This window comes from Haplochromis burtoni, unplaced genomic scaffold, assembly GCF_018398535.1.
Source record: "Haplochromis burtoni strain Fernald_Lab_line unplaced genomic scaffold, NCSU_Asbu1 Contig_134, whole genome shotgun sequence".
Classification (NCBI taxonomy): Eukaryota; Metazoa; Chordata; class Actinopteri; order Cichliformes; family Cichlidae; genus Haplochromis; species Haplochromis burtoni.
In genome coordinates, this window is record NW_024582495.1 from 501,835 (window position 1) to 528,555 (window position 26,721).

General features: G+C 40.9%; 1 protein-coding gene across 4 annotated transcripts in view; it reads left to right on the forward strand.

Moving 5' to 3' along the window:
• LOC102303052 (nucleolar protein 4-like) overlaps nt 1-22,288 on the forward strand; it is a 33,913-nt gene extending 11,625 nt beyond the window's left edge. For all 4 annotated transcript variants that reach the window (XM_005930644.3, XM_005930647.3, XM_005930645.3 and 1 more), the window contains 10 exons: nt 1,898-2,053; nt 5,092-5,203; nt 7,499-7,608; nt 10,593-10,734; nt 11,439-11,731; nt 11,830-12,015; nt 13,941-14,129; nt 14,219-14,338; nt 14,483-14,672; nt 16,743-22,288. In XM_005930644.3, coding sequence (XP_005930706.1) covers nt 1,898-2,053; nt 5,092-5,203; nt 7,499-7,608; nt 10,593-10,734; nt 11,439-11,731; nt 11,830-12,015; nt 13,941-14,129; nt 14,219-14,338; nt 14,483-14,672; nt 16,743-16,960 — 1,716 coding nt within the window. In that variant the 3' untranslated portion in view covers nt 16,961-22,288. The remainder of the gene's footprint in view (nt 1-1,897; nt 2,054-5,091; nt 5,204-7,498; nt 7,609-10,592; nt 10,735-11,438; nt 11,732-11,829; nt 12,016-13,940; nt 14,130-14,218; nt 14,339-14,482; nt 14,673-16,742) is intronic.
• Nucleotides 22,289-26,721: the final 4,433 nt, after the last annotated feature.

Consider the following 26,721-nt stretch of genomic DNA (forward strand, 5'->3'; position numbering starts at 1 on the left):
CCCTCCTCTCACTCAAACACGAAAAGATCACTCCCCAGCTAGAACCCAATCTCCAGGAAATGTCAGAGAGCCCGTCTCGTATTTGCCTGGAAGAGGTGGAGAAAAAAAAAAACTAATTAAACGTCCAGATCCATTTGTTCCATTTTACGCTCGCTGGAGGACTTTGCGTTCAAAAATATCAGCAGGTGCTCGGCTGTAACGACAAAATCTGGTGAAAATGCAAAGTGTTGAGTGTTCTGTATGAAGGTGTTGTTTAGAGGGGAAGATAAGGAGGAAGGGGTGGGGGTGTAGGTGGGGGGTGGGGGGGAAGGAGAGGAAAGCCCCATGTGGTGCTGCGGATGGAGGCCGTTGTCCTGGCGATCCTACTTCTATGGTGTGTCACATGACCCTTTGCCCAGCACACCTGCCCGAGAGAAATCAGTGGCAGTTTCTATGGCGACAGGGTCAGCAGTACGGGAGGCAGGATGGCTGCCAGAGGTGGTGGTAGGAGGGACTGTTGGTCTTGTACAGTGTTATTTTTAAACATAGCAGAGATGAGGTGATGGTTGCAGACCCAGCCGGGGCCCAAACTTCTCCACCTAACGGAGACATTTAAAGACTGCAGGAGGTGAGCTGGACAGGGTTTTTTTTTTTAAATTTTAAACTGGGGACAGAAAGCAAGTCAGAATGGGCCCATCAGAAATCTGAAATAAATAGCAAACCAACGTGCTTTACAAAATAGAATATTTGTAGGTTTGAATGATTTTTTCTTTACTTACAGTTACGTGGGAAAATAAGTAAAATCTGAAATGAAAATCCGTTAAGTGCTATTGCACATATTTCATAAGCCCATCTTTTTACAAACAGCCTATGTATCACATTAAAACATAAAAACCCATGTATGCACACAATTTTATAGCCAACTTACCTAATTTATTATTTATTCAAACTATGACAAGAAGGAAAAATCCTTTTAATCCCAGTTTTCACCTTTGCTCAAAGCTTCCCACCCATGCTCATTAAATTAAATTCCTATGAATATTCTTTTCCAAAGCCCGACGACACTTCAAAAACATTTTAATTGTTCTGATGGTTTTAATTGTGGGCAGACCTCCTGCCTCCATAACCGTTTATTAGGAGACGTGGCTGCCTCGTTAACGATATCTTGGCTAAATTAAAGCACAGGATTTAACCCCGTAGCGATGGAGATGGCAGTGACTTAAAATCAGTGTCTCACACCTCCTTTGTTCTAAGTTCAGCTTTGCGAGGACTTAGAAAGTAGAGAATGTACTGAACTTTAAACTTTATGGATCTACTGTATTGGCGTCAGACCCGCCTTTTCTCCAACAATATCCATAATTGGTTGCTTTCATGCAAGAACACAAATTTATGGTGGGCCCTAGGTCGGCCTATCAAATTTCAGGCAGTGTAGAGCCAACCAAGTATCCCTGTTCATAGCCACACCTCTGCACACTTCCAGCTTTGTAGAAGACTCTCCAGAAGGAATGGGGCTGTATGGCGCTGCAGTTCATAAATGTAAATTTCTTGGGGTAAACATGGTTTGGCCAGCAATTCTCATCATGTGCTGTGTTTTCAACAGTGTGGATGGTTCATCTGAGGATGTAGATGGGCCAAATGCTGATATCCATACTCACAGACTTTCAGCATCCTTCCTAAATCCACGAGGGCTCAGGCATGTCCTGCTATTAAACTGTCAAGTGGATTTTGAAGACTTGAAACACCTTTTTCTGTGACGTTAAACACAAGGGTGCAGTGCAGCTCTAGTTGTCCCTTGGACAATGCTCAAATCATTCTGTCGTTCATTTAAGTTCCTTGTGTGCCGTGAAGACAGTAAAATGTAAAATAAGAAGTCCTGAAGCTTGACTACATAATAAACTCCTGTCTCTCTGTGTTTTAGTGTTCTGATGGAAATTCAACCCAGGAGAACTCCTCCCTGAAGCGCGTAGCCGTGGTTGAAGACTTCTTTGACATAATCTACGCCATGCATGTGGAGATGGGCGCCGATCCCGGCAGAGCACCCAAACATGCAGGCCAAAAGAAGACCTACAAAGCGGTGAGTAAACACAACCAGGTGCCTGCAAGGTGCAAGTAATCATGCTGCTCCTTGCTGATAGTGTGTGGGCTGACAGTAACAGCAGCCAAATATTATATGAAGTCAATATAAACTCGGCAGTATTAACATCATATTTTATTTCCTCTTGTCTCCTCTGTTTCCTTACGACGAGCAGTAGTGCTGCTGCCTGTGGTGGGAAACAGGAGAGTGAGCATATTCAGCTCAGAAAAATGAGAGGTTGTTCACATGTTGAAGTTTGCAAGCTCCCAAAAATTTTATTAACAGAAATATGTTTATAAGATTCACCGTGCTTATCTTTAGAAGTATTTTAAAAGCTATAAAGACAAAGTGCAGCTGAGACCAATGTGTTTAGTTTTTATTTTAAATATTTGGTCAGTGAGTTTTGGATTATTCAAATTTTGACCACCAACATCAACAAAATTCATCCTCTGGGGAAAAATTATGCTGAGACATGCAACATTCCTTTCACTAGCTGTAACAGGAGTAATAGATTACATCTTCCAACATGTCCTGGAGCTGAAAGATCCCACGTCAACGAGCCTTACACCAAATACACAAACAGCAGAGTCTCATTGCAGCTGGTTCTTGTGCAAATTCATGAAGTGAGGAATTTGCCAGTTTTCAGAGCCAAAAAATCCCAGTTTTAATGCTGAGGCTGGTGGAGGTGCATTCATTTAGCCACTTTAACATGTAACTGATACACTGCTTAGTCTCTAATATACTTCAGTTTTTATTTATTGTTCGATCAGGATTAGGGTTTAAAAGGAATCTATTCACTTAAAAAAAGAGTTCTTCTGCAGAATTAAACACACATTGAACAGCTCAATTTTCTGAGGGTTTCGACCCATCGCGAGATGACGACACTGCACATTTTACATGAATTTATTCACAACGCTGTCAGAGATAATTACCTTAACAAATTGTCTGTGTTTCCGTGGGTGGACATGTTAAAACGACCCTTTCATGTTGTTGTTTATGAACATATAAAACATAAAGAAGCTTATATGATATATACCTGAACATCTTCCCATCCAACGTCACTTTAATTCATGAAATTTCGTACAAGCATTTGCAGTTTCAGATACTCCTGTTTCTGCATCATTGTGCAGCACACTTGTTTGATGATTGACACATTCACTGGGACTGATGTACTACTTTGCCTTTTACATTCAAGATGAGTTATTTAACAGTAAAAAAATACTAAAAAACCCCCAAATGTAGCATCAGTGCCTTCTAAAAACCTGCAGCTAGCAGGCATTGGCATAGCGATTGACATACTCTCTAAACTGTAGCCGAGTAGGCGTCCGTAAAGCGTTACAAACTTGTTTTTTCTCTTATAGCATCGACGTACTCGTAATCCACTACACAGCCATGATTTCTGAATGGAAACGCACAAATTTTCACTCAAGCCTGCCTGCATTTAGTTTGCAATATCTGACTGTGATTGGTGTGCTTTTCAACATTTGAAACTCGTTGTGATTCTGAGAAAACAATACAAATAAAGATCTAAAATCTAGATATAATCTCCCTCCACTGGTGAAAAACTGTGAGGCTTGCAAGTGTAACTTTTCCACCACTGTGATTAAACTACTTGGGAAGATGTAGAGCACTTCATGTAGCTGTACTGGGTAATGTGAACTCATTTGTGCGTGAAAAGTATGAAAATGCACAATTCATAATAAAGTTTCTTCAAAGGAAAAAATAAATCCGTGCCTAATGCAGAAGTATTGTGCATTAGGCTAGCTCTAGCAGCTGTAATTTTTATCCAAAGTTAATAATCATCTGTCTGTTTCTCACCTGAATATTTGCCTGTGGAAGCTCTTGGAAATATTGCGTAACTAAAAACATATTTTTTGGGAGACTATAAAAAGCGTGTTGACAACCTCTCTTTTCCTTTGTGTGAAATGTGGCCCACAGTTGCAGAGAGCTTAAAATAATCCCAATGTGATTAGTGGATTTGAAAAGAAGAGGCAACAAGTGAGGTCTTTGTAGGGGGTCCCAGACTCTGATCATCCACATGGCTAAAAGCAGGAGAATCAAAGAAGGCCAAATTTTGTGAGTCTGGGAATCATAATATATATTTTTTTAGCTTTAAGTAAACAAAGTCGATGCGGGGATCAAACCACAAATGTTTTTTTCTACCACATTATTCATCCTTTTAGAACAAAGAGCTTCTGTTAGTTTCTGCTGCAGACTGAGGTGTGGTCTCGGGCCGTGTAAGCTGTCCTGACAAAATGAGGGGCTTTGTCTGCAGCCATAGAGGTGCAGCGGCAGCATTTGTGGCTGGGTGGGTGGATGGGGGGGTTAGCAGGACGCTGGTACCCCTCCTCTTCTGCCATCCCCCCCAGGAATAAAAAAAAGTCATAAAGCCAGTTCCACTTGCCCCGTAGAGAGGTCCTGTCATGTCTCATAGAGTGTACCCTTTTGAGCAGGCAGCATCACTGGGGCCGGGCATAATATGGAACTGTCACTGTGGCCTTCTGGGACGTGCGCGCTCCTCTGGGTGGCCTTTCCCTCTCAGCTGCCTCTAGGGGCCGTGAGGGGTGGTGGGCACCCCCACTGCCTCTCCATGGTCACGTGAAGGTCGCATTTTACAGGGAAACGCCAGAGGGGGCGAGGAGGGGAGGGTGGCATGGCAGTGGGGACAAACAGGGTAGGAAGGCTGAACATGAGAGGAGAGGTGTAGATATAAGTTAGCTGCTCCCCAGAGAACAAGAAGAGAAAGGGAATCGGAAAAGATGAGCACCACTTGTGTTTTACGGTATCAAAGCAGGAGTACGGAGGGGGGCTGCAGCTGGAATTAGGCCATCCAAAAGCACCAGCGATCGCCTAGAGGGAGGATTCCTCCTCATGCCATGTCGAGATAACACATAATCACTGACCCCATGCTTTCACACATGCACAGAGGAATTTAAAAAACAAACCAAAAAAAAAAACACCTGCACACAGTTTGAGTTCAGCCACAGCCTGAGCCAAATCTGCTAACCCAGTGTCCTCCGCTTGCTACCCCGGCACAGATTGCAGAGACTTACGCCTTCCTGCCCAGAGAGGCGGTGACTCGGTTCCTAATGAGCTGTGGAGAGTGTCAGAAGAGGATGCACATTAACCCCAGCACTGCTGAGTTCAAAGGTAAAGGCACACACTAACCCAGAGACATCATTAACTGATGCACTATTTTTGAGATCAACCTTTAAGAGTTGTTAATGCTGAGATGCTTTGACACACTGACATGGAAAAGAGCTAATTACTATCACGTGATCATGATATTCTTAGATATACTGTGTTTTATCACATAGGACAGAGATAAGATAGAGGGGGTTGGCATCTGGATGACAGAAATTATGCTACATTGTCCTGTCAGACACTAAATATGAGCTGATATGATCTGAGGGATTTGTACTTTGAAGAGTTTTGAATCAAACCCTCATTAATAAAACATATGTGTGTATCCATCACTGACATGATGTAACAAAGACTCAAGAGGGCCGGCTCTCTGGGACCGTACACAGCCTCTAAAATGATCACAGAGTTCCTCTAGTGGTCGGTGTGGAGACTGCAGGCACCTTGCCAGACACATTGTTTGGTTTCTGGTGTTAACTACAGCAGAGACTTGGATTTCTTTTGCAGGGTATTGAAGCAACTCTGCTGTACACAAAGCATTTGTCTGCACGATTAACTGAGAGCTTTTAGAACTTCTCCACAGAGGGATTCAGCAAAGGGAGAAAAGCCAGTCCAGTCTTTGTGCTAGTTCTTCAAAACTATAAGAAAAAGAGATGATAGACAGATAAAAGAGGGGGGTTCACTGTATTAGACAATGTATAAAATGAAAAGACATTAAGAAGGGGTCAGAGTAAAAGGTGACAAATTATATTAAAAGAAACTGAACAAGACCCGAGGCTGTTTCTAGCCAGAATAGCATAATTGTAATGAAAATGGATATTAATAAACATCAATAAACTTTATTTTTTAAGTCCCAGAAAGCTGACACTCACTAAGTATGACAAATGATGTTAAAAGTAACTCGTGTACAGAAAGATAGTAGTTTTTCTGTTTTAAAATATTCCAAATTCCAGCAGGTGAGTTGTATTTTTGGAAACCGTGCACTTTTGTTGTGTTTCATTTTTCCTTCTCAAGTTTTATAGTTGTTTAGCTAAATAAATACTCTTTCAAGAGACAGACACTAATTGCTAGTGCTGCAAACTGCAGTTGTTTATGTGCTGATCTTATTTCTGTTGTAGTTTTTGAGAATGTGGTAGTATTACAGCTGACTGCATTACACCGTGAGGTTTTTCTGCTTTGATGTCCAGCTAGAGCATCACAGACAGATATATATAAAATCACAGAATCTGAGCTGACCCAGTGTAAAAACAAGGATCTATTGCGCTTTTCTCTGATACAGTTAGAATGGTAGATGTTCATATTAAATATGGCCGAATTTTTAAATCTTAAGTATGCTGTATGCACAAGTAATCTCTGTGAGCCAGAAGCTAACATTGTAGACTCCTCTAAACACTCTGTTACTCACAGTTTTTTCTACTCTTGACTCTCTATGATGTCATTGAGAGGGAAGATCCCTAATATGGTCATCTCAGCGACACACGGTGCAAATTTCTGACTTTCCAGTTGTAGCTTTGAACTGGAACACCCCTTAAGTCAGACTTCCAACTCAGAAAGTCAGAGCAGTCCCACCAACCCGAACTTAAAAATGTAAGATGGCAGCAATTCACATAAACGGCGGTAAAACTCTAAAAGAAGTCATCTGTACAGCCACTGATGTGTGTTTGTGACTCGCTAAATAAGCCATGCACAGAGCACTGATAAGGCTCTATCCATGAACGTACTTTATCTGTGTTTTTAAGCACAAAAAAAAAACCAGTGATGCTAGTGATGAATGAATGGCTGTACCTTGCTAAGCAGCATTTGCTTTTTCAAATTTGCTACTGGAACGCTCTCAACTAGAAGTAACGTCATTTCCAACTCTGAAATTAAACCTCTGAGTGAAATGAAACACAACAACAAGTCTGCCTGTGAATGCAGAAGCTCCACCCACCCAGTGTTTAAACAAACTGCTGCGAGGGGCAACCAATCAGAAGAAAGCTAGTTAAAGGAATGGAGAACTAAAATAGCAAAGTCAATATACTTCAAGTACCCCAAGAGTGATGTATTAACATGGGCTCAGTAGTAACTCATTAATGAATATTTTATAATGTGATCACATATTTTATATTTCAAAGTAGCAAGTAAGTAAATGTAGTGGAATAACTAATAATTAGTGTATAAATATTAAATAGTATAAATATTAAAGCACCTCAATATTATAATTACAGCAGCAACACAATTATAATAATGACTAGGTTACCTTAATTCATGCTTGTACTGTAATTACACAATAAACTGTGTGTTTGTTATGCTTTCCTTCACCAGAGAACGACAGACCGACCTCGCTGGTCCCGGACCTCATCGATTACAACATGCCTCTAACTGCCACCTACCTGAAACAAATGAAACTGCAGTGCATGACTGCCACTGAAAGGGTAAGTGCCTCTCTCTCTAAGTGGATCTTTGTGAGGTGTGGGCAGAGATAAAAGCTTTTCCACCCCAGGTATAATTGCACCGACTGCACGAGTCACCTCGTTATTTTCTTTAGAGGCAGCAGGGAGACATGCTCTGCACGGGGAAAATAGGACGTAATACGAAACAATCAGAGGGGGGAGCAGCCCAGTGTGAAATGAGGATTAGTAAATCTGTGGTGACGTCATGTGAGAGACCACTCCCATGTGTAGCTGTGACAGAAACACTCGGGAACTGCTGCCACTAAAGTGCAGGGAGCGGCACTTGATGCTGATAATGTAGACCTCACTCACGCATAATTAGGATTATCCGGAACAATGACCCAGACTGTGATTCGCAGGTGAGTACAAATTAACAAACGCTCAGACTGTTGGTCGCATCTGTGCGCAGACAAGAGTGTGAGCAGGCCAATAATTTAATTATTAACCATCACAGAGGTTTATTTCAGCGTTGTAGTAATTTGTTCCATATCTGTGCAGCACTGGTTTTGGAGCTCAGAGCAGCAGCTGTTTCATAATGCAGCAGATCACAAGTAAATTCACGACTGTATGTTTAGTCTGTTGGAGCTTCACTTCTCAGCTGCCTGCATGTTGTTTTGCAGAACTTTGTTGGCTGCTAACATTCATCTCTCACTTTCTGTCTGGTAAAGAAACAAACGGCAGAAGTAATGAGTGAAAGAACATGCGGCAAAACCAAGTCTTTGATTTGTTTTCCACCCTTTTTATCTCACTGTTGTGCTCTTAAAGAGGCCATTTTGGTTTGTCACAGGCCTCCAAATATAAACAGAAAGTCAATGGTCTGCCATTAAATAGTATTCTAGGTGTGTATCTTAATTGTTAAGTTGGTAAAATAGAAGATATTTTGGGTTGAGGTTGAGATATTTGCTCCAAAGACAAATAGATTTTTTTTGCAGATCTCTGCAGATTTCTGTCCATCTTAAGACAAACATATCTGCAAGCTTTCATCTGCACTGTAAGCTTTACTATCTTCAAAGAGTGATGCATCTAACCTACAATGCATGAAGTGAGCCTGTTTTAAAAGTTAACCTTGCCTCTCTTTAAATTATGTATCTATTTCTAAGCACAGACATTAATGATGCTACACATTCAGCTACTTAGAAACATGTAATTAGGAACCCTCCCCTCTCTCTCTTTGATGCTCCACGGCTCACTTGGTGCCTAATAGAGCTGTCACTGAGCATTTTGGTCCTCCACGAACCCCCTAACAGAGGGAAGGCTGCGTATTCCCAGGAGTTTAGGCCTATTTGTGTACTCGTGTGGGGGGGAATGAGATGACGAGATGCATTTCTGCTCCATTCACGACACACATTGGTAGTTGTGCTCCCTCTGAGTGAGACACATGACAGCGCGCATGCAGGTCATTTATGCGAACATGAATTAAATCGGCCTGGGTTGCACTTTGAAGCTCAGCTTTGGTATGAAATGTAAATAGGATTCATGCATTTAGTTTGGAGCCAACTCAGGACAGTCTGTGAATAGTTTGAGAGATTATTTAGCGCTCCTTCGCTTAATCCTCACCCTCGTGGCTTACTCATGTTTGTCTTACGCTAGAACAAGCTTCTTCAGGATTTCTGCATAACACAGTTAAAAATAGCAGTGCTCCAAGAAACATATTAGTTAAACGAGAGAGTCTCCTGCTTTATTCTGCTCTTTGATGTCATCACTTTTTAGCCAAAAAATATCCACCAAAAACATATGAACTGGAAGTTGGTGGCTGTGATGTTTCCTCTGAACATTCTGGGCTCAGTGAGACCTCGCTGGAAGAATTTAACCTTCAAGCCAGCAAATTTATGTATTTATATGTGCAATTCTGGTATTTTTAATCATAAAAATGCTTCCTACAGGAATGTTTACAGGAATTGGTGCAGCAGGTAATAATAAAAGGTTGTGTGGGGTCATTTATACATGTTGTACATATGTTTTATTTTAACATTATAGACTCTAATGTTATTGGAATTGGTAAAATGTTTGGTAATTATTTGATAATAAGACTTCCTAAGCAGTGTTGATATATTTCTGCAAAAAAATATTTCAAATTCTTCTGCAAAAAATATTTTGAATATAATAAGATGTTTGTTTAGATTTAGTTTGGAACAGAAACACGGAAGTAACAAATGACAAAAACAGTATGATGTAACATGATAACACCCATTTATCCCGTTAAATTGTACTGTGATAGACTCACACTATAAGCATCCTTTTTTCAGAGGATAGCTACTTTTAGCTGTTAAATTTCACAAAAAAAAAAACCTAACGCCACCCTAATGGGAATTTTTTTCCTCCAGCTGGAAATGAACCTGAGACTTTTTTATTCCCAACTGAATGTGTTAACCTCTGCACTATGGAGACACTATAAGTACAGCTTTTATAATATTAAATAAAAAAACATTTGTTTTGTAAGCTCTTAGCATAATTTGCTTGTATAATTTTCCGCATTCAGTTCCCTTTTGCACAAGCATGTTTACAAACTATGACTAATGACGTTAGAATATTTTTGAATCTCTGTACTGGATAAAGGAAATGGTATAGGTATGATAAACACAAATAAAGCCATTAAAAGGTATTCCTGTATAAAATATAATGGGGTCATAAATTACTCCACTCAGTCATTTTCAGCGCTTGAAGCTTGAAGCAATTTAAATGGCCATCATTTTGCAAAAACAAGGATATTATCTGTGAAAAAAAATCCCCACCATCAATATAAAGCCTCACATTAGCTTCTTATAGAAACTGAAAGGAAGGACTAACACAGGGCGAAGCACATATCGGTTTGTGATAAACTCGGTCGGTGTCAACCTGTCCCTTAGCAGCAAAAACTGTAATCAAAGTTGTCAGAACTGTGAGGGACCACTCCACGCCCTCTTCCCTCCTGTTCACTTCTCTTTTCCACTCTCTCGCTGTCTTTCTTTCACGCCGCCTCCCTTCAGGATGACAGTTCGGTGAGCAGCGAGGACATGAACAACGCTGAGCCCACATGGGTCGCAGCTGAGCAGCCCCCAGTGCCTGAGTCGAGCCCACCGAATGGAGAGAGGGTCAGCAACCCGGCAGCCACCATTAAAGAAGAAGATGGTAAGTGGCTGCAAACCGCCGCAGCACAGTCCTCTCTTATCTCAGCATCATACTCCGCCCTGTGATTTTTTTTTCCCTTTTATCTTTATTTACATCTGGAAGGCATCAGATTGGTGTTATGCAGGAAACAGCTTGCCTTGTTCTTAGTGGACTAATCCACATAAATCCAGTCTTACAGAGGGTGGGACACCACCACAGCCCCAATCCACTCGTCACCCCTCTCCCTCAGAGCTTAGAGAAGTAGGACAAAGGCCGATGTTAACCTTCACAGATTAGGAGAGAGAAAAAATTGGGGCAAGTCACTGAAAGGGATTGATTCTGTGTTTCGCCAAACCTAGGTGTGACACGTGCAGAGATCTTAGCAGTAACTGGCTTTAAAAGCTGCACACAGCAGGAAAAGAAGGCTCGCCCTCTCCCCATTGGTCCCTCCTCGTCCTCATCTCTTTCTGTTTTTTCCCCTGCAAAACTCTTAAGATTCCCTATTTTTACTCTAACTTTCATTTGTGGTGACAGTTGACCCCATTGCACACTTCCTTCACAATTTCATTATGCAGAGCACGAGGCAGGAAGTCCCCTCTCCTACTCCAACTCCCACTCTAAAATCTATTCCAGTAAACAGCCCCACATTAATGCTAAATTATGAAAACATCTGCACAGCTCATCTTCGTATCTGCGTCTGTGTCTCTTTCCCTCCCCTCTGCCAGATGACGACTCCTCAGAGAGCGGCAGCGCCAACGGGCTGCCGGCTCTGACCTCCCCGGAGGTGCTAGCCGTGGGTGGGAACGTCCCAGATGGTGGGGCATCGTACAGGGAGGTAGCAGAGAACGGGGTGAGCGCTCCCCTGGACTTCAGCACCACTTCATCTTCATCCTCCTCGGAGGATCAGCAGCCGGTGAATCTGAGCGACAGACTGCTGCCAGCGGGGAGCTCGCCACCAAACTCCTACCCTGCAGACCCCAACAGGAAGTACCCCATAAAAACCGAGTACACCAACAAGGTAACAGCAGAAACATGATGTGCACTGATCACGATAAACTCCCGTGTGTCTGTGTAATCCACAACAATGGATTTTTTTGTGTGTTTCTCTGTGTTTAGTCCCCTCCGTACAGCTCAGGAAGCTATGACTCTGTGAAAACTGAGCTGAGCATGAGCGCAGAGGACCTGACCTCTGCTCGAGCACAGATAATTGACGACGATGACGACGATCATGATGACCATGATGACAGCGACAAGATTAATGACGCTGAGGGGCTGGACCCTGAGAGACTTAAAGCCTTCAATGTAAGTAATATTTGCAGCAGACCTAAATTAATGTGGATGGAAAATACAGCGCAGAGCTGTTCATCAGCCTGTCAGCACAGATGTTAAATCATATGTATTATTACTCCGCGCACATGCTATTCTTTATTGCTTTGCTACATATTGAATCAGTCTCAAAAGATGACAGCCTATGGTTTAATGATGTGTTTCCAGCACAACGGGGTCTAGTTTTTGTATTTTTTCAGTAGGTTTTATTTTTATTCAGTTTAATATTTTTTGCTTTCAGCTTAGTGTAGTTTGAAGTGAGGTAAATAATGTTTAGTTTTAATCATTTTCTTAATTTTTGTTTTTGCGATATGGGCGGTATTTGTCAGACAGAGATTTAAGAACATCAGAAGAATAATTTTTTAATTTTATTTTCCACATTCAGGTTCGGTACCTTCTCTTCAATTTAAATTACAAGAATTTTAGTAATTAAATGAATTTTTCAGATATGGAACTTAAGTCACTTCACTGGTTAGTAGCAAATTTGTCTCTTGCAACAAAAATTCATTACGTCCATGCGCACTTTTTAAACCTCAAAGTCCGCCTCTTTGGACAAGACAGAGGACAAAACTCAGTAAAGATGCACTTGGAACAAACTGACCAGCAGTAAAACAGAACACCTTATTAACAGGAGACCTTACACAATAACTACACCATAAACTGTTCTCAGAATAAATAAAGATAAATATGAAAAGATGTATTTAAAAAAAATAGATATGAAATAAATAATTTGACTGTACTCGTCATATCAGGTATGTACAAACAACATAATGATAATTTGACCTGTTTAAATGTCACATGATCTGACGTGTGTTTTCTGATTGGTGGTGTTATGGACACAGTGGCTTTCGCTTTTAGGGGTTTTTGGCAGCAAATCAAGTTTTGGGAAAGGCTCTGTGCGGGACTTGGCGGGGGGGGCTGATTATCTTCTACTACACGCTGAAAGCTTTCGCTTGAGATTGTTATCTCATTTGTGACAGAGGTGGAGTTTAGAGGATTTAGTTACCAATAATAACCTTGTTTTCAGCAATGTACATTTATTTATAATATATCTTCTGCATTTGCTCTTTTTATTGTGAAAACGAACAAATAACAAAGGATGAATCATGGCAATCATGACCCAAAACATTTGTATTAGTACTCTTATTAAGTGGCTTCGTGGTGTAGTAGTTTTTCACATTCTCTTAACAAGCAAAAGACCCCTGGTTTGCTCTCGGGAGGAGACAAAAATCCCTAAAAACTCAAATATGTGGAGCTACCTGCTGTGGTAATGCCTTGTGAATAAGGGAGCAGCTAAAAGTAGCTTGTTAAGTAAATAATAATGTGGTGGTAGTAAGAAGGGTTGATAAAGGTATCAAAGAAGAAACAGACTGACAATTGATATTTTGAAATGTAGTTTTATGTGACACAGAGGGGTCTCTGTAGGGTTTGGAGCTCATTACACCACAGTTTCTACTGGTGCGGTGGAGGTGGGTGTGGGGCATGATATTTACAAGTTTTCTAGATGGGAAGAATTTGCATATACAAGCTTGTTCCAAACTATCCTATTTACTCTGTGAAATCCATTTTCTGTGCATTTCTGGTTTGAAAAGAAACCAGTAGAATAGCAAAAGTAGACTTCCAAATATGCCAACACAACCAGAAATATTGCCCTGGATTTGAGCAGTGACTCAATTTCCATCCCTCCTGTTGTCATCACCTCCCCCTCCCTCTTTATCCTCTCTTCTTCCACTCTACCTCTACTGCTCCCCCCCACCCCCAACCTCCTCCCCTGCCTTTCCTTCCCTCTTTTGTTTGACTCTCACACCCCTCTCTCTCTCTCTACCCTGCACCCCCACGATTTTTTCTGCTCTACATCCCTTCTCTCCCCTCCCCCTTCTCTCTCTCTCTCTCTCTGTCAGATGTTTGTGCGTCTGTTCGTGGATGAGAATCTGGACCGCATGGTGCCCATCTCCAAACAGCCCAAGGAGAAGATCCAGGCCATTATTGAGTCCTGTAGCCGCCAGTTCCCAGAATTCCAGGAGCGCTCCCGCAAGCGCATCCGCACCTACCTCAAATCCTGTCGCCGCATGAAAAAAGGCGGTTTTGAGGTACAAAGTGCCCCCAGATTAAGTGTTTTCTGCTCAGCTCATAACTATTCACATTCATAATGAAAACCTCTCACTCGCCCCACTGCCAGATACGACCAACACCTCCCCACCTCACCTCTGCCATGGCCGAGAACATCCTCGCTGCCGCCTGCGAGAGCGAAACCCGAAATGCTGCCAAGAGGATGCGGCTCGATGTCTACCAAGCGACGGTAAATGTCTTGGCAGTTGGTGTTTGTGAATCTGCCCAGCAGGGATTTGGGAATGTGCTCGGCTGGCCATGCGTCATTAACAGCAGACTGCACAACACAAAATCCAATGTTCTGCCTAAACTGAAAATATTTAATTTCTTGTAGGATGAGCCAGCTTCTATTGACAAACCCATCTTGAGGGACCCAGCCCCCGTGGCTCCTTCGGGATTTTCCATTTCCAGTGCAGCTTTTGCCCAAGACCAGCTCTACACCAACGGAGGCCTCAACTATAACCTGCGGGGATATGGGACGGTCGGCAGCACCCAGCAAAACTCTGATGTTGCGCAAACCAACGGTGAGTCGCTTTCATTGGATTGTATCATCTGCCTTCATAACTTGTAAAAGCAAGGGTCAAAAGGAAACCCACAGTATTTAAGAGACTGTATTTAATGAACTAGATATAAAAGCTAGTGTAAAAATACATGTATTCTTTTTTATGGCCAGCAGGGGGCATCACCTCTGGTTAGGAAACGGAAGCCACATTTTAAAGAGGCCTTTGGGGAAAAATGACCCTACTTCTCACTTTATTTATGACCCCTTGATCTGAAACTTGATCTTCATTTCGTAAACTGGGGTTTACTTTATAGTAAAATAGACAATAGATGTGTTTTGGGTGTGGCCTTCTTACAATCAAATGTTGCCGTATAAGAGTTCATCGACTTTGGTTTCTCTCACCAAGTTACAAACAAACAAACAAACAAACAAACAAACATAGGTAGAGCCAAAAACAAATAAAAAAAAAAACCCTTTTATATATGCTCCATGGCTGGTCCAGTCACACTGAAAACACATATTCCACATTTTGTAGACTTTGTGTGGCTATCTGTCATTAATGGAATCAGTGGTAATCAATGGCAAAAGGACTTCTACACATTTGCTAAGATTTACCAAAACTACCTAACATTTGTACATCTGTACCTTTGTGAAATAAGCTGCAGCTCAGAAGCCTGCTTTGTGACTTCTTTTAATGGTCACCACCCTGCCTGAAATAAACCAGTGTGACTTGGTAAGATTAGCATATAGATAATCTGAGACCTGGTGAGTTATTCTGGTGATGATGCCTTTCACCAGGAGCTTCCAGTTAGCCTGAGGATATACATATGAAGACTTCCTCTTCCGGTCACTGGTTAACGAAGCTCCTGTTTGTTTTTATTGACAAATAAGAAAAAAGTACTTCAACAGCATGTCTGAGTTTTTCTACATGATAGAGAAATACTTTGCTAGATTTCATATTTACTATAAGCTTGACTTTTGGGACTAAATTGTAAGTAATAACTGCCCGATCGGATCTAATAATGAAACAAAGTTTTGTCTTGTTTTTTTAACCTCTGTTTTTTCTTTTTCTTATTAAATTGTGTGGAGCCACAAAATAGCAATTTCTATGGTAGATAGTGAAAAATATGAAACTTCTCGGTCATTTAAATGTTCATGTATTACTTCATTACTTTGATGTAGTATAAATGACGCTGGAGGTTTTCATCAGTAGGAAAAGCTGTAAAATTTATGAAAATACATGTAAAAGTCCAAAACCCATGCCCTTCTTCACATTTCCAAAGTCATCCTGTGGGCCGTATTGGAGACTTTGGCTGTTCGATTCTGGCCCCTGAGCCTTATCTTTGACGCCCCTGCCTTAGATCTACAGGTATATATTGGGGCATAATGTGTCAGCATACACACAAAACTTACATTTACACCAAATGACGCAGGCTGTAATCTGCAGTATTTCCCTTTTGAGGACTCACTGTCAGTAGTTCTCAGGCCACACCTTCATCATTTCATTCATCCATTTCTTCTTATCTCCTTAATTCATATTTCTTCTTCTTGCTTACATGTGACTTTCAACCAGCCCTCTGACTAAACAATTATATCTGGGGGAGGACGGCTACTTTACGTGTCCAAATCATCACAGGCTTCTTGATGCCCCCAACTCTCACTGTCCTTTACTTCAACGTCTTTACACTTTAACTGCCACTTCACCAGTTTCCGTGGTTAGCCCATTTAAAGCATCATTTTTGCTTATATAATAGAATAGACTGATTTTTTCAGTGATTTATATTAAGGTAAAGACCCCGCAGTAATACAGAGAAAACCCCACAGTCAGACGACCACCCTCCCACTGGTGACAGTGGGAAGGAAGAACTTTCTTTTAACAAGAAGAAACCTCCAGCAGAACCAGGCTCAGGGAGGGGCAGCTGTCTGTCATGAACAGTTGAGGGATTACAGATTTCTTTGGACTGTGAACCATCCAAAGCCACTTTAGTACGATCTAAAAATACAAAGATGAGGCTAGAAATGAACATAGAGCCAGTTAAATGTATTTGCTGTATCGTCTGACTTCCCTAAAATATTCTGTTTGCCTCCGCAGGTCCCACAGATCTGAGTATGAAATCTGTCGGCCCAAACTCCTCCTCCTCCAGCTCCAACAGTCACGGTCAGGGAGGTGGCGGAGGCGGCGCTTCCGCTCAGCTCAGCCCTCCAGAGGTGACAGCGGTGAGGCAGCTCATCGCGGGGTACCGGGAGTCCGCGGCCTTCCTGCTCCGCTCAGCAGACGAGCTGGAAAACCTGATCCTGCAGCAGAACTGAGTCCGAGCCACACCGTGCCAGCTCCCTGCCCCCTCCTCGGTCTGTCCGTCTCGGGGCAGACTCTCACATACAAAGACACAGTTGTACACGAGTGATACTGCAGCGCACAGTGGGCCCTGTAGGTATGATACTTATCCCCACATGTTTATGTCTTTGGGCGGGCCAGAACATATCACAGGCTGAAAGATGTTTATTTATGCATTTGGTTCACTTTGACCTTATAGTGCCCTGTTATCTGTAGCCATTCATCCCATTCAATTCATCTTAGCACCTCAACCTCCATTTGTCTCAGGAAGCGATGATCTATGTGAAAAAAAAAGTAAAATAGGAAAAATTGGTGCACAGACTGAGGTGTTGAATCAGCTTAACCACCGTAACGCCAAGTCAGCTCATTTGTGCAGACGTTTGGACAAATGAATAGTTTCCTAGCAGTGAATTAGCATCATTATTTCTTTCTATTTGTGTGTAAAATATGCTGTACAGTGGCGTGATTTGATTGGGTCATGTGAATCGAGTCGTTTCTAAATGATAACCGGATAACTGAAAGTCCACAGATGAATTGCTGCTAAAAGATGTGGCGACCTGCCACTTGACCTGTTAACCTCAACAGCTACTGTCGGATATGCTGACTTTCATATATATATAAATATATATATATATATACTCCAAAAAAATAATAAGATTAAAAAATGTTACAAAGTAGAGCACGAAAATATCAGCAGTGACAGTGTTTGACAGTTTTCACCTGTAAAGTTTGACCAAAACAAGCAGATCCATCAACGCGTGGTCAATATTATACCTCTGCTCTGCTCGGTCGGAGTGATTTCCAGACTACGAGACAAAGAGTCATTACCCAGCGCACCTTTTCGTTTTCACTTATCCTACTATGAATATTTCTATCACGGGCAGTTTCTCATTACTCAAAGGGAAGGAGGCTTTTTTGGAGGCCTGGGTATGCAAATTGAGGTCACAGACTCCTGTCAGGGAGAGAAAGGAGATGAATTTATTGTTTAGACTCTTGGTTTTATAACCAGAAAAGTGGAAAAAGGTGCAATATTGAAGATAATCGGTAATGGTTGCTGAAATGACTTGATGAGGCATTTTAAGAGGGTTAACTACCCTCCCCTCTTGCTGTTACTGTCAAGTTGTAAAAAGTAATGATATCCCATGCAGCATTGTAGCCAATTTCAATGTTGTTGTTTGTTGTGATTACTGATCTTTATCGCTAACCTCATAACTGAGGCACTTTCGTGTACTTGGATCAGTCAGTGACAAAAAAGGAAAAAAGGGACCTGGCAGAAAAAAACGGGACTTTATGTTGCACGTCTTTTTCAGGGGAGGGCGGGTTGTTTCGTGGAGGAAGTGTTTAGTGACTATTCTTACGTTTAGAAAAGGTACATAGAGCTCACATGCATCCATTAGAGACTGCGGCGGAGGCCGTGTGAGCGCGCGAGCGGGCGGGATGTTCAGACAAAAAGAAACTCCTTCGTCTGGGCGCGCGTCCGTCTGAATCGTCCCCTCTGACCCTGCATCACAGTCTCATTAAAAACACGTCTGAAAACACACAGTTTGAAAAGAAGCAAGAGACAATCTTTGAAAAAGATGTAATCACATCACAGTTTACTCTCCCAGCTCTCTGCTATGGTGTGTGTGTGTGTTTATGTTTGTGCATGTGTGTGGACTGAGGACACAAACGAGTACTCAAAGCCGATCAAGAGCACAGCCTCACAACTTTTAATGGTGAGTCACTCAGCACAAAGACAGTTCTGTATGTGTGTGTGTTTATGTGTGTGTTCTTTTAATCCTTTCTGTCGATGTTGACAGTGTGTTGATTTCCTGTTTGTGTATAAGTGGAGTGACGCAGTTTGTAAACAGCATCAATCTGTGACGATTTAATTCAGTAGGCTGAAACATTCCAGACAAAGACTCTTCGAGCAGCCAAAAGCAGCTCGCACCTTACTGATTTGTCAAAGTTTAGAGAGCTATATTTCTGTATGTATCACAAATCCTATCACATGTATCATTAATCAGTCTCTTCAGGGTCATTCACCTCTTTCTCACCACCTGCAGGCCTGGCTAGTGAGTCGGGACCTGTGTTTTATTACCATGTCATGATTGGGCTACATTCACATTTACATTCACATTTAAATTCTATTATCTATTGCAAGTTTGGAAGCACTTTATAGCTCAGGATTAAGGTAACACAAGGATTTGAGTGTGTTTTTACCTCATTTGAATAATTAGCTTCAGTTCTGACAAATGATCATAACAAAGGATAATCTGACATAAGTCACAATCAGAGGTAGTTTTCATCAAGAAACAAAAAAACAAAAAACAAAACAGCAGACAGCTCCTTTATCGGAGTTTAAACTCATCAGTGTGTTCGGTCCATCTGAGCGGTGTTTCATAATAGAGGACAGAAGCAATGCTTGTTATGAAAGGCCTGAATAAGCCTTGTTGGAGACCATCCCTAAAGCTGATAATGACCAATCAGATTTCTTTCACTTATTCAGTTAAGGTCCCCAAGGGGCTGGAGCCTGTTTGAAGTGTCATACAGTGCTAACCACTGTGCTGCACCTAGTAATCTTAGCTTTGGTAAAGTCTGACTTCAAACTTTAGTTTGATTAGTTCATAGATAAGAAAAAAGAAAAGCAGCTGTAACGTTCGTGGCTGAATAACCGTGAAAGATACAATAAAGAGATTTAAAAGAAAAAGTTCAGCAAAGTTAAAAAAAAAAAAAGGTTAGCAGTGGCCTCTGGGGCTGAACAATGAAGTCGCAGTTCAAGAGCTGTTCTGTCTTATGGCCTAGGTATAGCAAACACTTTAAAAAATGACTGAAAAAACATCAAAGCTAATCGCACTCAGCGGCCTGAAATTAGCAGAGAAATGTAAGAGTTAGTCTGAAATCTTTTCAGCTTTTATATACTTTAGTTATGATTTCCTTGACATGTAACCAAGGAGCCAAATTGCTTTCAGACTTAATTAGTTAGACCTACAGCTGGCCATAGCAATGAAATTTGTTATACAGCACTGAAACTGGGCTACAGCTTACAGGTGTGCCAGTCATCCTAATAAACCCGCTTTTTACGGAGTAGATGGTCATGATTGGCTAGAATGGGCAGAACTGGAAACATTTTAACCAAGTGCCAAAACCTGCAGTTCCTCTAGTGACCACTTGAAGCTGTAAAGCTCAAGGTTAGGGGATGTAATCAGAGTCTGCTAGGCCTCACCCTGGCTAATTTGTGTTATCGCCATGATTTTGCTGTTCGTGCCTTTTGTAGAATTTTTTTATGGGAAAATCTGAGACATTTTATTTTTTGCTGTGCAGTGCAAATATCCAGAAAGTTTGTGATTGGCACGTTAAAGTCTAGTGTTTTATTAACTAGATGAAAAGTGTCTATGCTTGGACTTATTTGGATGCAGTTTTTGTCCCAGGCTTGCTGATATCTCAGCAATCTGCCTTCTTATCCACATACGATCACTTCTGGCTCCAAAAATCCCAACATGTCTCAGTCAAAATGCTTAAACTGAGGCTTCACAAACCAATTAATCATATGAGAGCCATCTTTTATATGGAATTTATGGTTTAAGCCTCCTAAAGGTGAGTGATTTCGTGATGTTGCTGAAACAGCCTTGGTTTAACTGGTCATCTTACTTTATGAAACACCCCTCTGGCCTCACACAGACATAATCATAGATGTACACGGGACGCGAGTCCTCACACACGTCTTCCTCGTCTCCTCCAACCTGCTTGTTTGTTACTGTAGCCATAGCAGATCCTCCACATGTGACACCTTGTTGAACCTCGTCCCATCTTCACAACCAAACATTTGCTTGCAGATCGATATTTTGTCTCAAGTCTACGCTGAGCAACATTTTAGCTGTGCTAGAGTTACTGTGATCAACGACAACCATTAGTTGTCATGTTGTTGTTTTTGTTTTGTTCCGTTTTGGTTTCTTTTGATAATGCCCAATGGATTTTCTCTTTGTATTGACTGGACAATGTAATCTATTGGTGTTGATTAAAATGCCCTGGTAGCTTGTGGATTGCTAAAGTGGTCTGATAAATGTACTGTATAGCTGTACAAAGAGTGATAAAAGATGTTTTAAACCTTTTCTTTCTTCTGTGGGTACAGCGCTGTTTAAAAAAAAAAAAAATCAAAGTGGTTTAGCCCTTGCCTGTTTTAACTTATCATTTGGTGGTGGTCTGTATTACTTCTATTGTTATTTATATTATTTCAATTGTTGCCTCTTCTGCACGGATAAGTGACTGTAGCTCTGTGCAGGAGGTTGTACTGTAAACCTGTGTGAAGCTTTGTATTTTTCCCCTCTGGTTTTGGACTCAGTGAAAGTGTGATGTTTACATGTACAGTTTTTCAGAATATTTTGCTTTTGTTTGTTTTTCGCGTTTTATTCCGACATATTTTTTGCCTCTCACACTTATTCCTCTCCTTCTAATCTGTGTACATTTGCCCAGGTATTTTCTTTTTGTTGTTTCATTGCATCAAGTGCAGACGTGACCTCTTTGACTACCTGGTCACATGGTCAGAGTGTGCCGTGTCAACTGGCTGCGGTCGGCTCGGCGTTGTGGTGGCTTCCAACATTTTAAAAGTTAATATTAAGTAAAACGGGAGCTTCGCAACTTCTCAAAGTGGACCAGCAAAGATTAATTAAGGATTTTGATTACTTTAATCAGCTGTTTTAAACGACTATTGTGGCCTAAACGGAGAACGATGGAGTGTAGGTACATTTATTTTCTACATGAAGTGCTCATAATCTTTTAATATCCCGGCCGCGTTGTCAGGGAAAACTCCTTGTCCTTAACCCGACAGGTGTCCTGAAAGGTACACTTTGACCTGTTGTAATATCTCCTCGGTAACATAAAAGCCATTCCCCTCTCCTGGCCTTTTAAGGGGAACCCATAAACCTCAGGTAATACTGAATCTCCAAGTTTAGTTTTTATCCGCTGATTTCCTCTGAAATGAGATTTAAATCTCTTAACGAAAACCATTAACATTTATATGAGATGTCTATTGTTTTGTACATTTATCATTGTGATTTAAAAGTGGAGCTTTTTCCAGTACCTGTGACTTAATTTTTTGGAGTGTTTATAGGTATGGATATTTATTATTATATGTGAAACTACAAAAAGACAAAAGAAAAAGGTTGAACCTGTTTCATTTGTATGTTTCATGCAAAACTGTCCAGGTGAGATTCTCTCTGCCTCTTACATATCACTAATGAGGGACCTGTGTTTGTTTGGAAATAGCGCTTTTTCAGTGTTGCATCAACGCTATGAAAAAAAAAAAAACACCAGTGGTTTACCAACAGCAGAGTTGCAAGGCTCTCCTCTTCTCCTGAGATGTCAGTAATTGAATAAAACAGTGCGATGAGCTATCAAACTGAGACCTCGGCTCGTGGTGTTTTACTTTTTTTCTTTAATTTCTGCAAAAATAAAGAGTCTCAGAGTCTCAGTTCATTTATATAGCACCAAATCACAAGACCAGTTGCCTCAAGGGACTTTATATTGTAAATGTATTGTATTATATTTATATTGTGAGATTGTTGTAATCCTAACAATCAAAACACCTCCTATGAGCAAGCACCAGACAAGAGTGGCAAGGAAAAACTCCCCTTTAACAGGAAGGAACCTCCAGCGGAACCAGGGTCAGGGAGGAGGGCCATGCTATGGAAGAGAGCCAGAGATTATTAATAAGTAATTATTAAATGCGAAGTTGTGAATAAACACATAGCAAGCAAAAACAAAACAGTGCATCATGGGAAGCACCCAGCAGTCTGCACCTATTACAGCGTAACTAAGGGTGGATTCAGGCTGAACTGATCCAATCCTGAATATATGCTTTATCAAAAAGGAAAATTTGAAGCTATATCTTAAAAGCAGAGATGGTGTCTGTCTCTTGAGCTGGTTCCACAGACAAGGGACCTGAAAGCTGAGGGCTCTGCCTCCCATTCATCTTTTAAATACTCTAGGAACCACAAGCAAATGAGCAGTCTGACAGTGAAGTGCTCTATTGAGGTGATATAGTACTATGAGGTCATTAAGATAAGGCGAGGCCTGATTATTTAAGACCTTGTGAGTAAGGAGAAGAATTTTTAATTCTGAGTCAATGAAGAGAAGTCAGTATGGGAGAAATATGCTCTCTCTTTCTACTCCCTGGCAGTACTCTTGCTGCAGCATTTTGAATCAACTGAAGGCTCAAATAAAATAAAAAAATTAAACACAGAGCTGCTTCAACACTTACTCATTTTATTCAGTATTAAGTATATTGTGCACAAGAGGGCAGCAGAGCCACAGAAAGCAGATGGAAAAGTAATGATTAATGTTTGCAAAGGAACCAAATAAATGCTGCATGTAGCACAGCCTTACAGACAGTAGTTCAATGTGTAAATGTTCATTTAAAGTTTCTTTATCACAAAAGTTTAAACACAATCTATAGGAAAATAGAAATAAAGCAAAACAGTTCAATAAAATGCACTACGACAAAACAAAATTATAAGTACTTAAAGTTTATTTAAGGTGCTTTTCATAGGTAAACAAATACAAATCTGCCCATGCCAAAGGCAAAGTGGACAGACAGAAGCCAAACATAAACATAGTAGTACAAAATTACAAACACTTAAATGCCTGTTTGAACAGATGAGTTTTGAGCTGCTTTTTAAACGATTCCGAGAGTCAAGGGAGCAAATACAGAGTGGTAAGCTAATCCATTGTTTTGGAGCTAATACTTAGAAGGCAGAATCCCTTTTTTAATTTTCTGATCATGAGAAGGCCTCTATCTGAGGACCTGAGAACCCCAGATTGAAGAAGAGGGGTGGAGCAGTTCCATGACACAGGTGGGGGCCTCAGTTTCTAAGGTTGTGAAAGTGACAAACCAGGACTTTTGAGATTTCTTTGAAATTGCAAACACTTTAATATTGGTTTATATGTGAGGACTGACGAGAATGATGAACAAACAAAAACCACAGAAGCAGGTGGATCAACAATCAAGCAGAAGAGAAGGAAAGGACGTTAGATACTCAGAAGCTCATATTCTCCAGTCTAGTTGAGGACAACAAGACATGGTGGGAGGAAGGAAAACCAAAAAGTACACAAAAAAAATTCTTTATCAAAATAAAAATGAAATGATCAGTCATCCTACACTGAAGCACAAAAAAACCCCCAAATACTAACCTTGAGATAGGCCAGAGATAGGAACAGATAAGGAGAAAAAGACTGCAAATCAGAAAACAGTGAAAGTACATCGACGAGAACATGGAGAAATAATCAGTGCTGTGACATCAGGATATCGTGAGTGTCAGAGACGTAGGGTGCTCACTGCTGGAAACAGTGTGCAGCAAGTGCTGCACAGGTAAAGCGTGAATGTTCCAATAATCAGCAATCACATGACAGACTATTGACACATGTTCTCTGTTATTGACTTTGTACTAGTGAGTACACTGACTCAGAACAAGTAAATATTCCCACAAAGCAAAATAGAAGTCTGTTTACATCATTATACATGTCAGCTTATTAAACGGTTATTAGTATTTACAGGCTTTACCTGGCTTAAAATGTTATTAGGAATTAAAAATAATCATTTAACAATCGAAAGCCAGTATTATGATGTAAATGTCTTCTATCACATCACAAACGCGCTCTATTGGATTGAGATCTGAAGACTGTGGAGTGAAGTGAACTCACCGTCATGTTGAAGACACCAGTTTAAGATGATTTTGTGACATAATAATAATAATAATGGATTTATATAGCGCTTTTCAAGGCACCCAAAGCGCTTTACAATGCCACTATTCATTCACTCTCACATTCACACACTGGTGGAGGCAAGCTACAGTTGTAGCCACAGCTGCCCTGGGGCAGACTGACAGAAGCGAGGCTGCCATATCGCGCCATCGGCCCCTCTGGCCAACAGCAGTAGGCGGTAGGGTAAAGTGTCTTGCCCAAGGACACAACGACCAGGACAGAGAGCCCGGGGATCGAAAACACTATGTGTTATCCAGCAGGATAACACATAGTGTTTTATCCTGCTGGAAGCAGTCATCAGAAGCTGGGTACACTGTGGTTATAAAGGGACGGGCATGGTCAGGCAGCAATACTCAGGTAGGCTGCAGGCTGCTGCAGTTGGGACCCAAAGTGTGCCAAGAAAATATCCCCCACATAATTAACCCACACACAGCAGCTTGATTTAGGATGGATTGATGCATTCATTTTGTTCTATACCAATTGCTGATCCTTCCTACAGAACTCACAAGACCAGGAAACATTTTTCCAGTATCTGGCTTCCAATCAGCTTGAAGCAGTCGGATCATTTTTCTTTGACCTCTGACATCAACAAGAAATTTTCACCCAGACAACTGCTGCACACTTTTCTCTTTTTCAGACCATCCTCTGAAAATCCTACAGATGGTTGTTTTGGGGAAAATCCCAGTAAATCAGCAGTTTCTGAACTACTCAGATCAGCCTGTCCAACCAATAACTGCCACATTTAAACTCACTTAAATCGTCTTTCCTCTGTGAGTTTCTGCTAGTAGCAGCTGAACTGGCGTATCTAAGTGCGTGAATGTTTTTTTGTTTGTTTTAATATTGAAAGTAACATGGTGGTCGTTGAGTCTATAACAATCAAACTGATCATTTGAACTATTTCAAATCATCGCCAGTAAAACAGTTAATGAGGCATTTAAATCTTCTAGTAAAGTCAAACATACATAATAGTATAGCCTCAAAGAGGCCATATGAAGTTCAAGTTACAATTTGACATGAGTGTTTTCGACCCAAGGTCTATTTTACCACCATTTTTTTATGTTAATTTTATTTCCAAACACTTTATTGTTTTGTTTTTTTTTGTTACATAGAGTTAAGAATAAACTTCACTCAGACATTGTTGGATAAAAGACGCTACTGCAAAGCCTTTGAAATCATAGTGTTTCGAAATGCATTTTTCAGAGTGTCGCTTCAAATCAAAACAAATTTTTTTCAGTTTGCTAAACTTGATCCTGTGAAGAAATACTAACAAAAACACAGACAAACATCTGTGGCCTGTGGAGAAAATCAATCAGGATTGGATTTCAACATGAAATGTCCCTCAGTGACAGATGAACCCACGTTCTTAGGCCATGCTGCCAGTCAAACATAGACATAAAAAAGGATGCGAGCAGTGTCCCTGCAAACAGTATAAACCCTTTTACTTGAGAAGTCAAACAAAGCTGATTCCTGTTATTCCTGTTATCTTATCAAAGCAGTTTAAAGTTGTACATTTGTTGGGAGTCAGAGGCTGGACTTTGGGGAGGCATCGATTCATGAACCAGATACCTTTGCCCCACATTCCCCATTTATCTTTAGAGTGTCTGGTCTGGATGGGAGCTCTGCGGCCATGCCAGGCTCTTTCACTGCACAGAGTCAGCATTCAGAAAAGATATGATTTCCTAAACTATTTCACTGACATGCATCATATAGAGAAAAACATTCAGTCTGTCTAATAACAACATACCCTAAAGAATAACACAAACCTGAAGTAGTGTACTTCTGTAATAAATCCTTAGATGGAGGGACATCTTTAGGATTATATAAATGGGAAACCAAAAACCAGTTAGGCCTCTTAGGCCTTAGGCCATCTTTATAAATAGACATAATGATATAGTTTGATATTAAAAAGTGCAACTAAAAAGTCATATAATCAGAGATATTATAAGTGTTTTAAATCAATTAAAAAAAAAAGACAGCATATTTTATATTGTAAATTAGC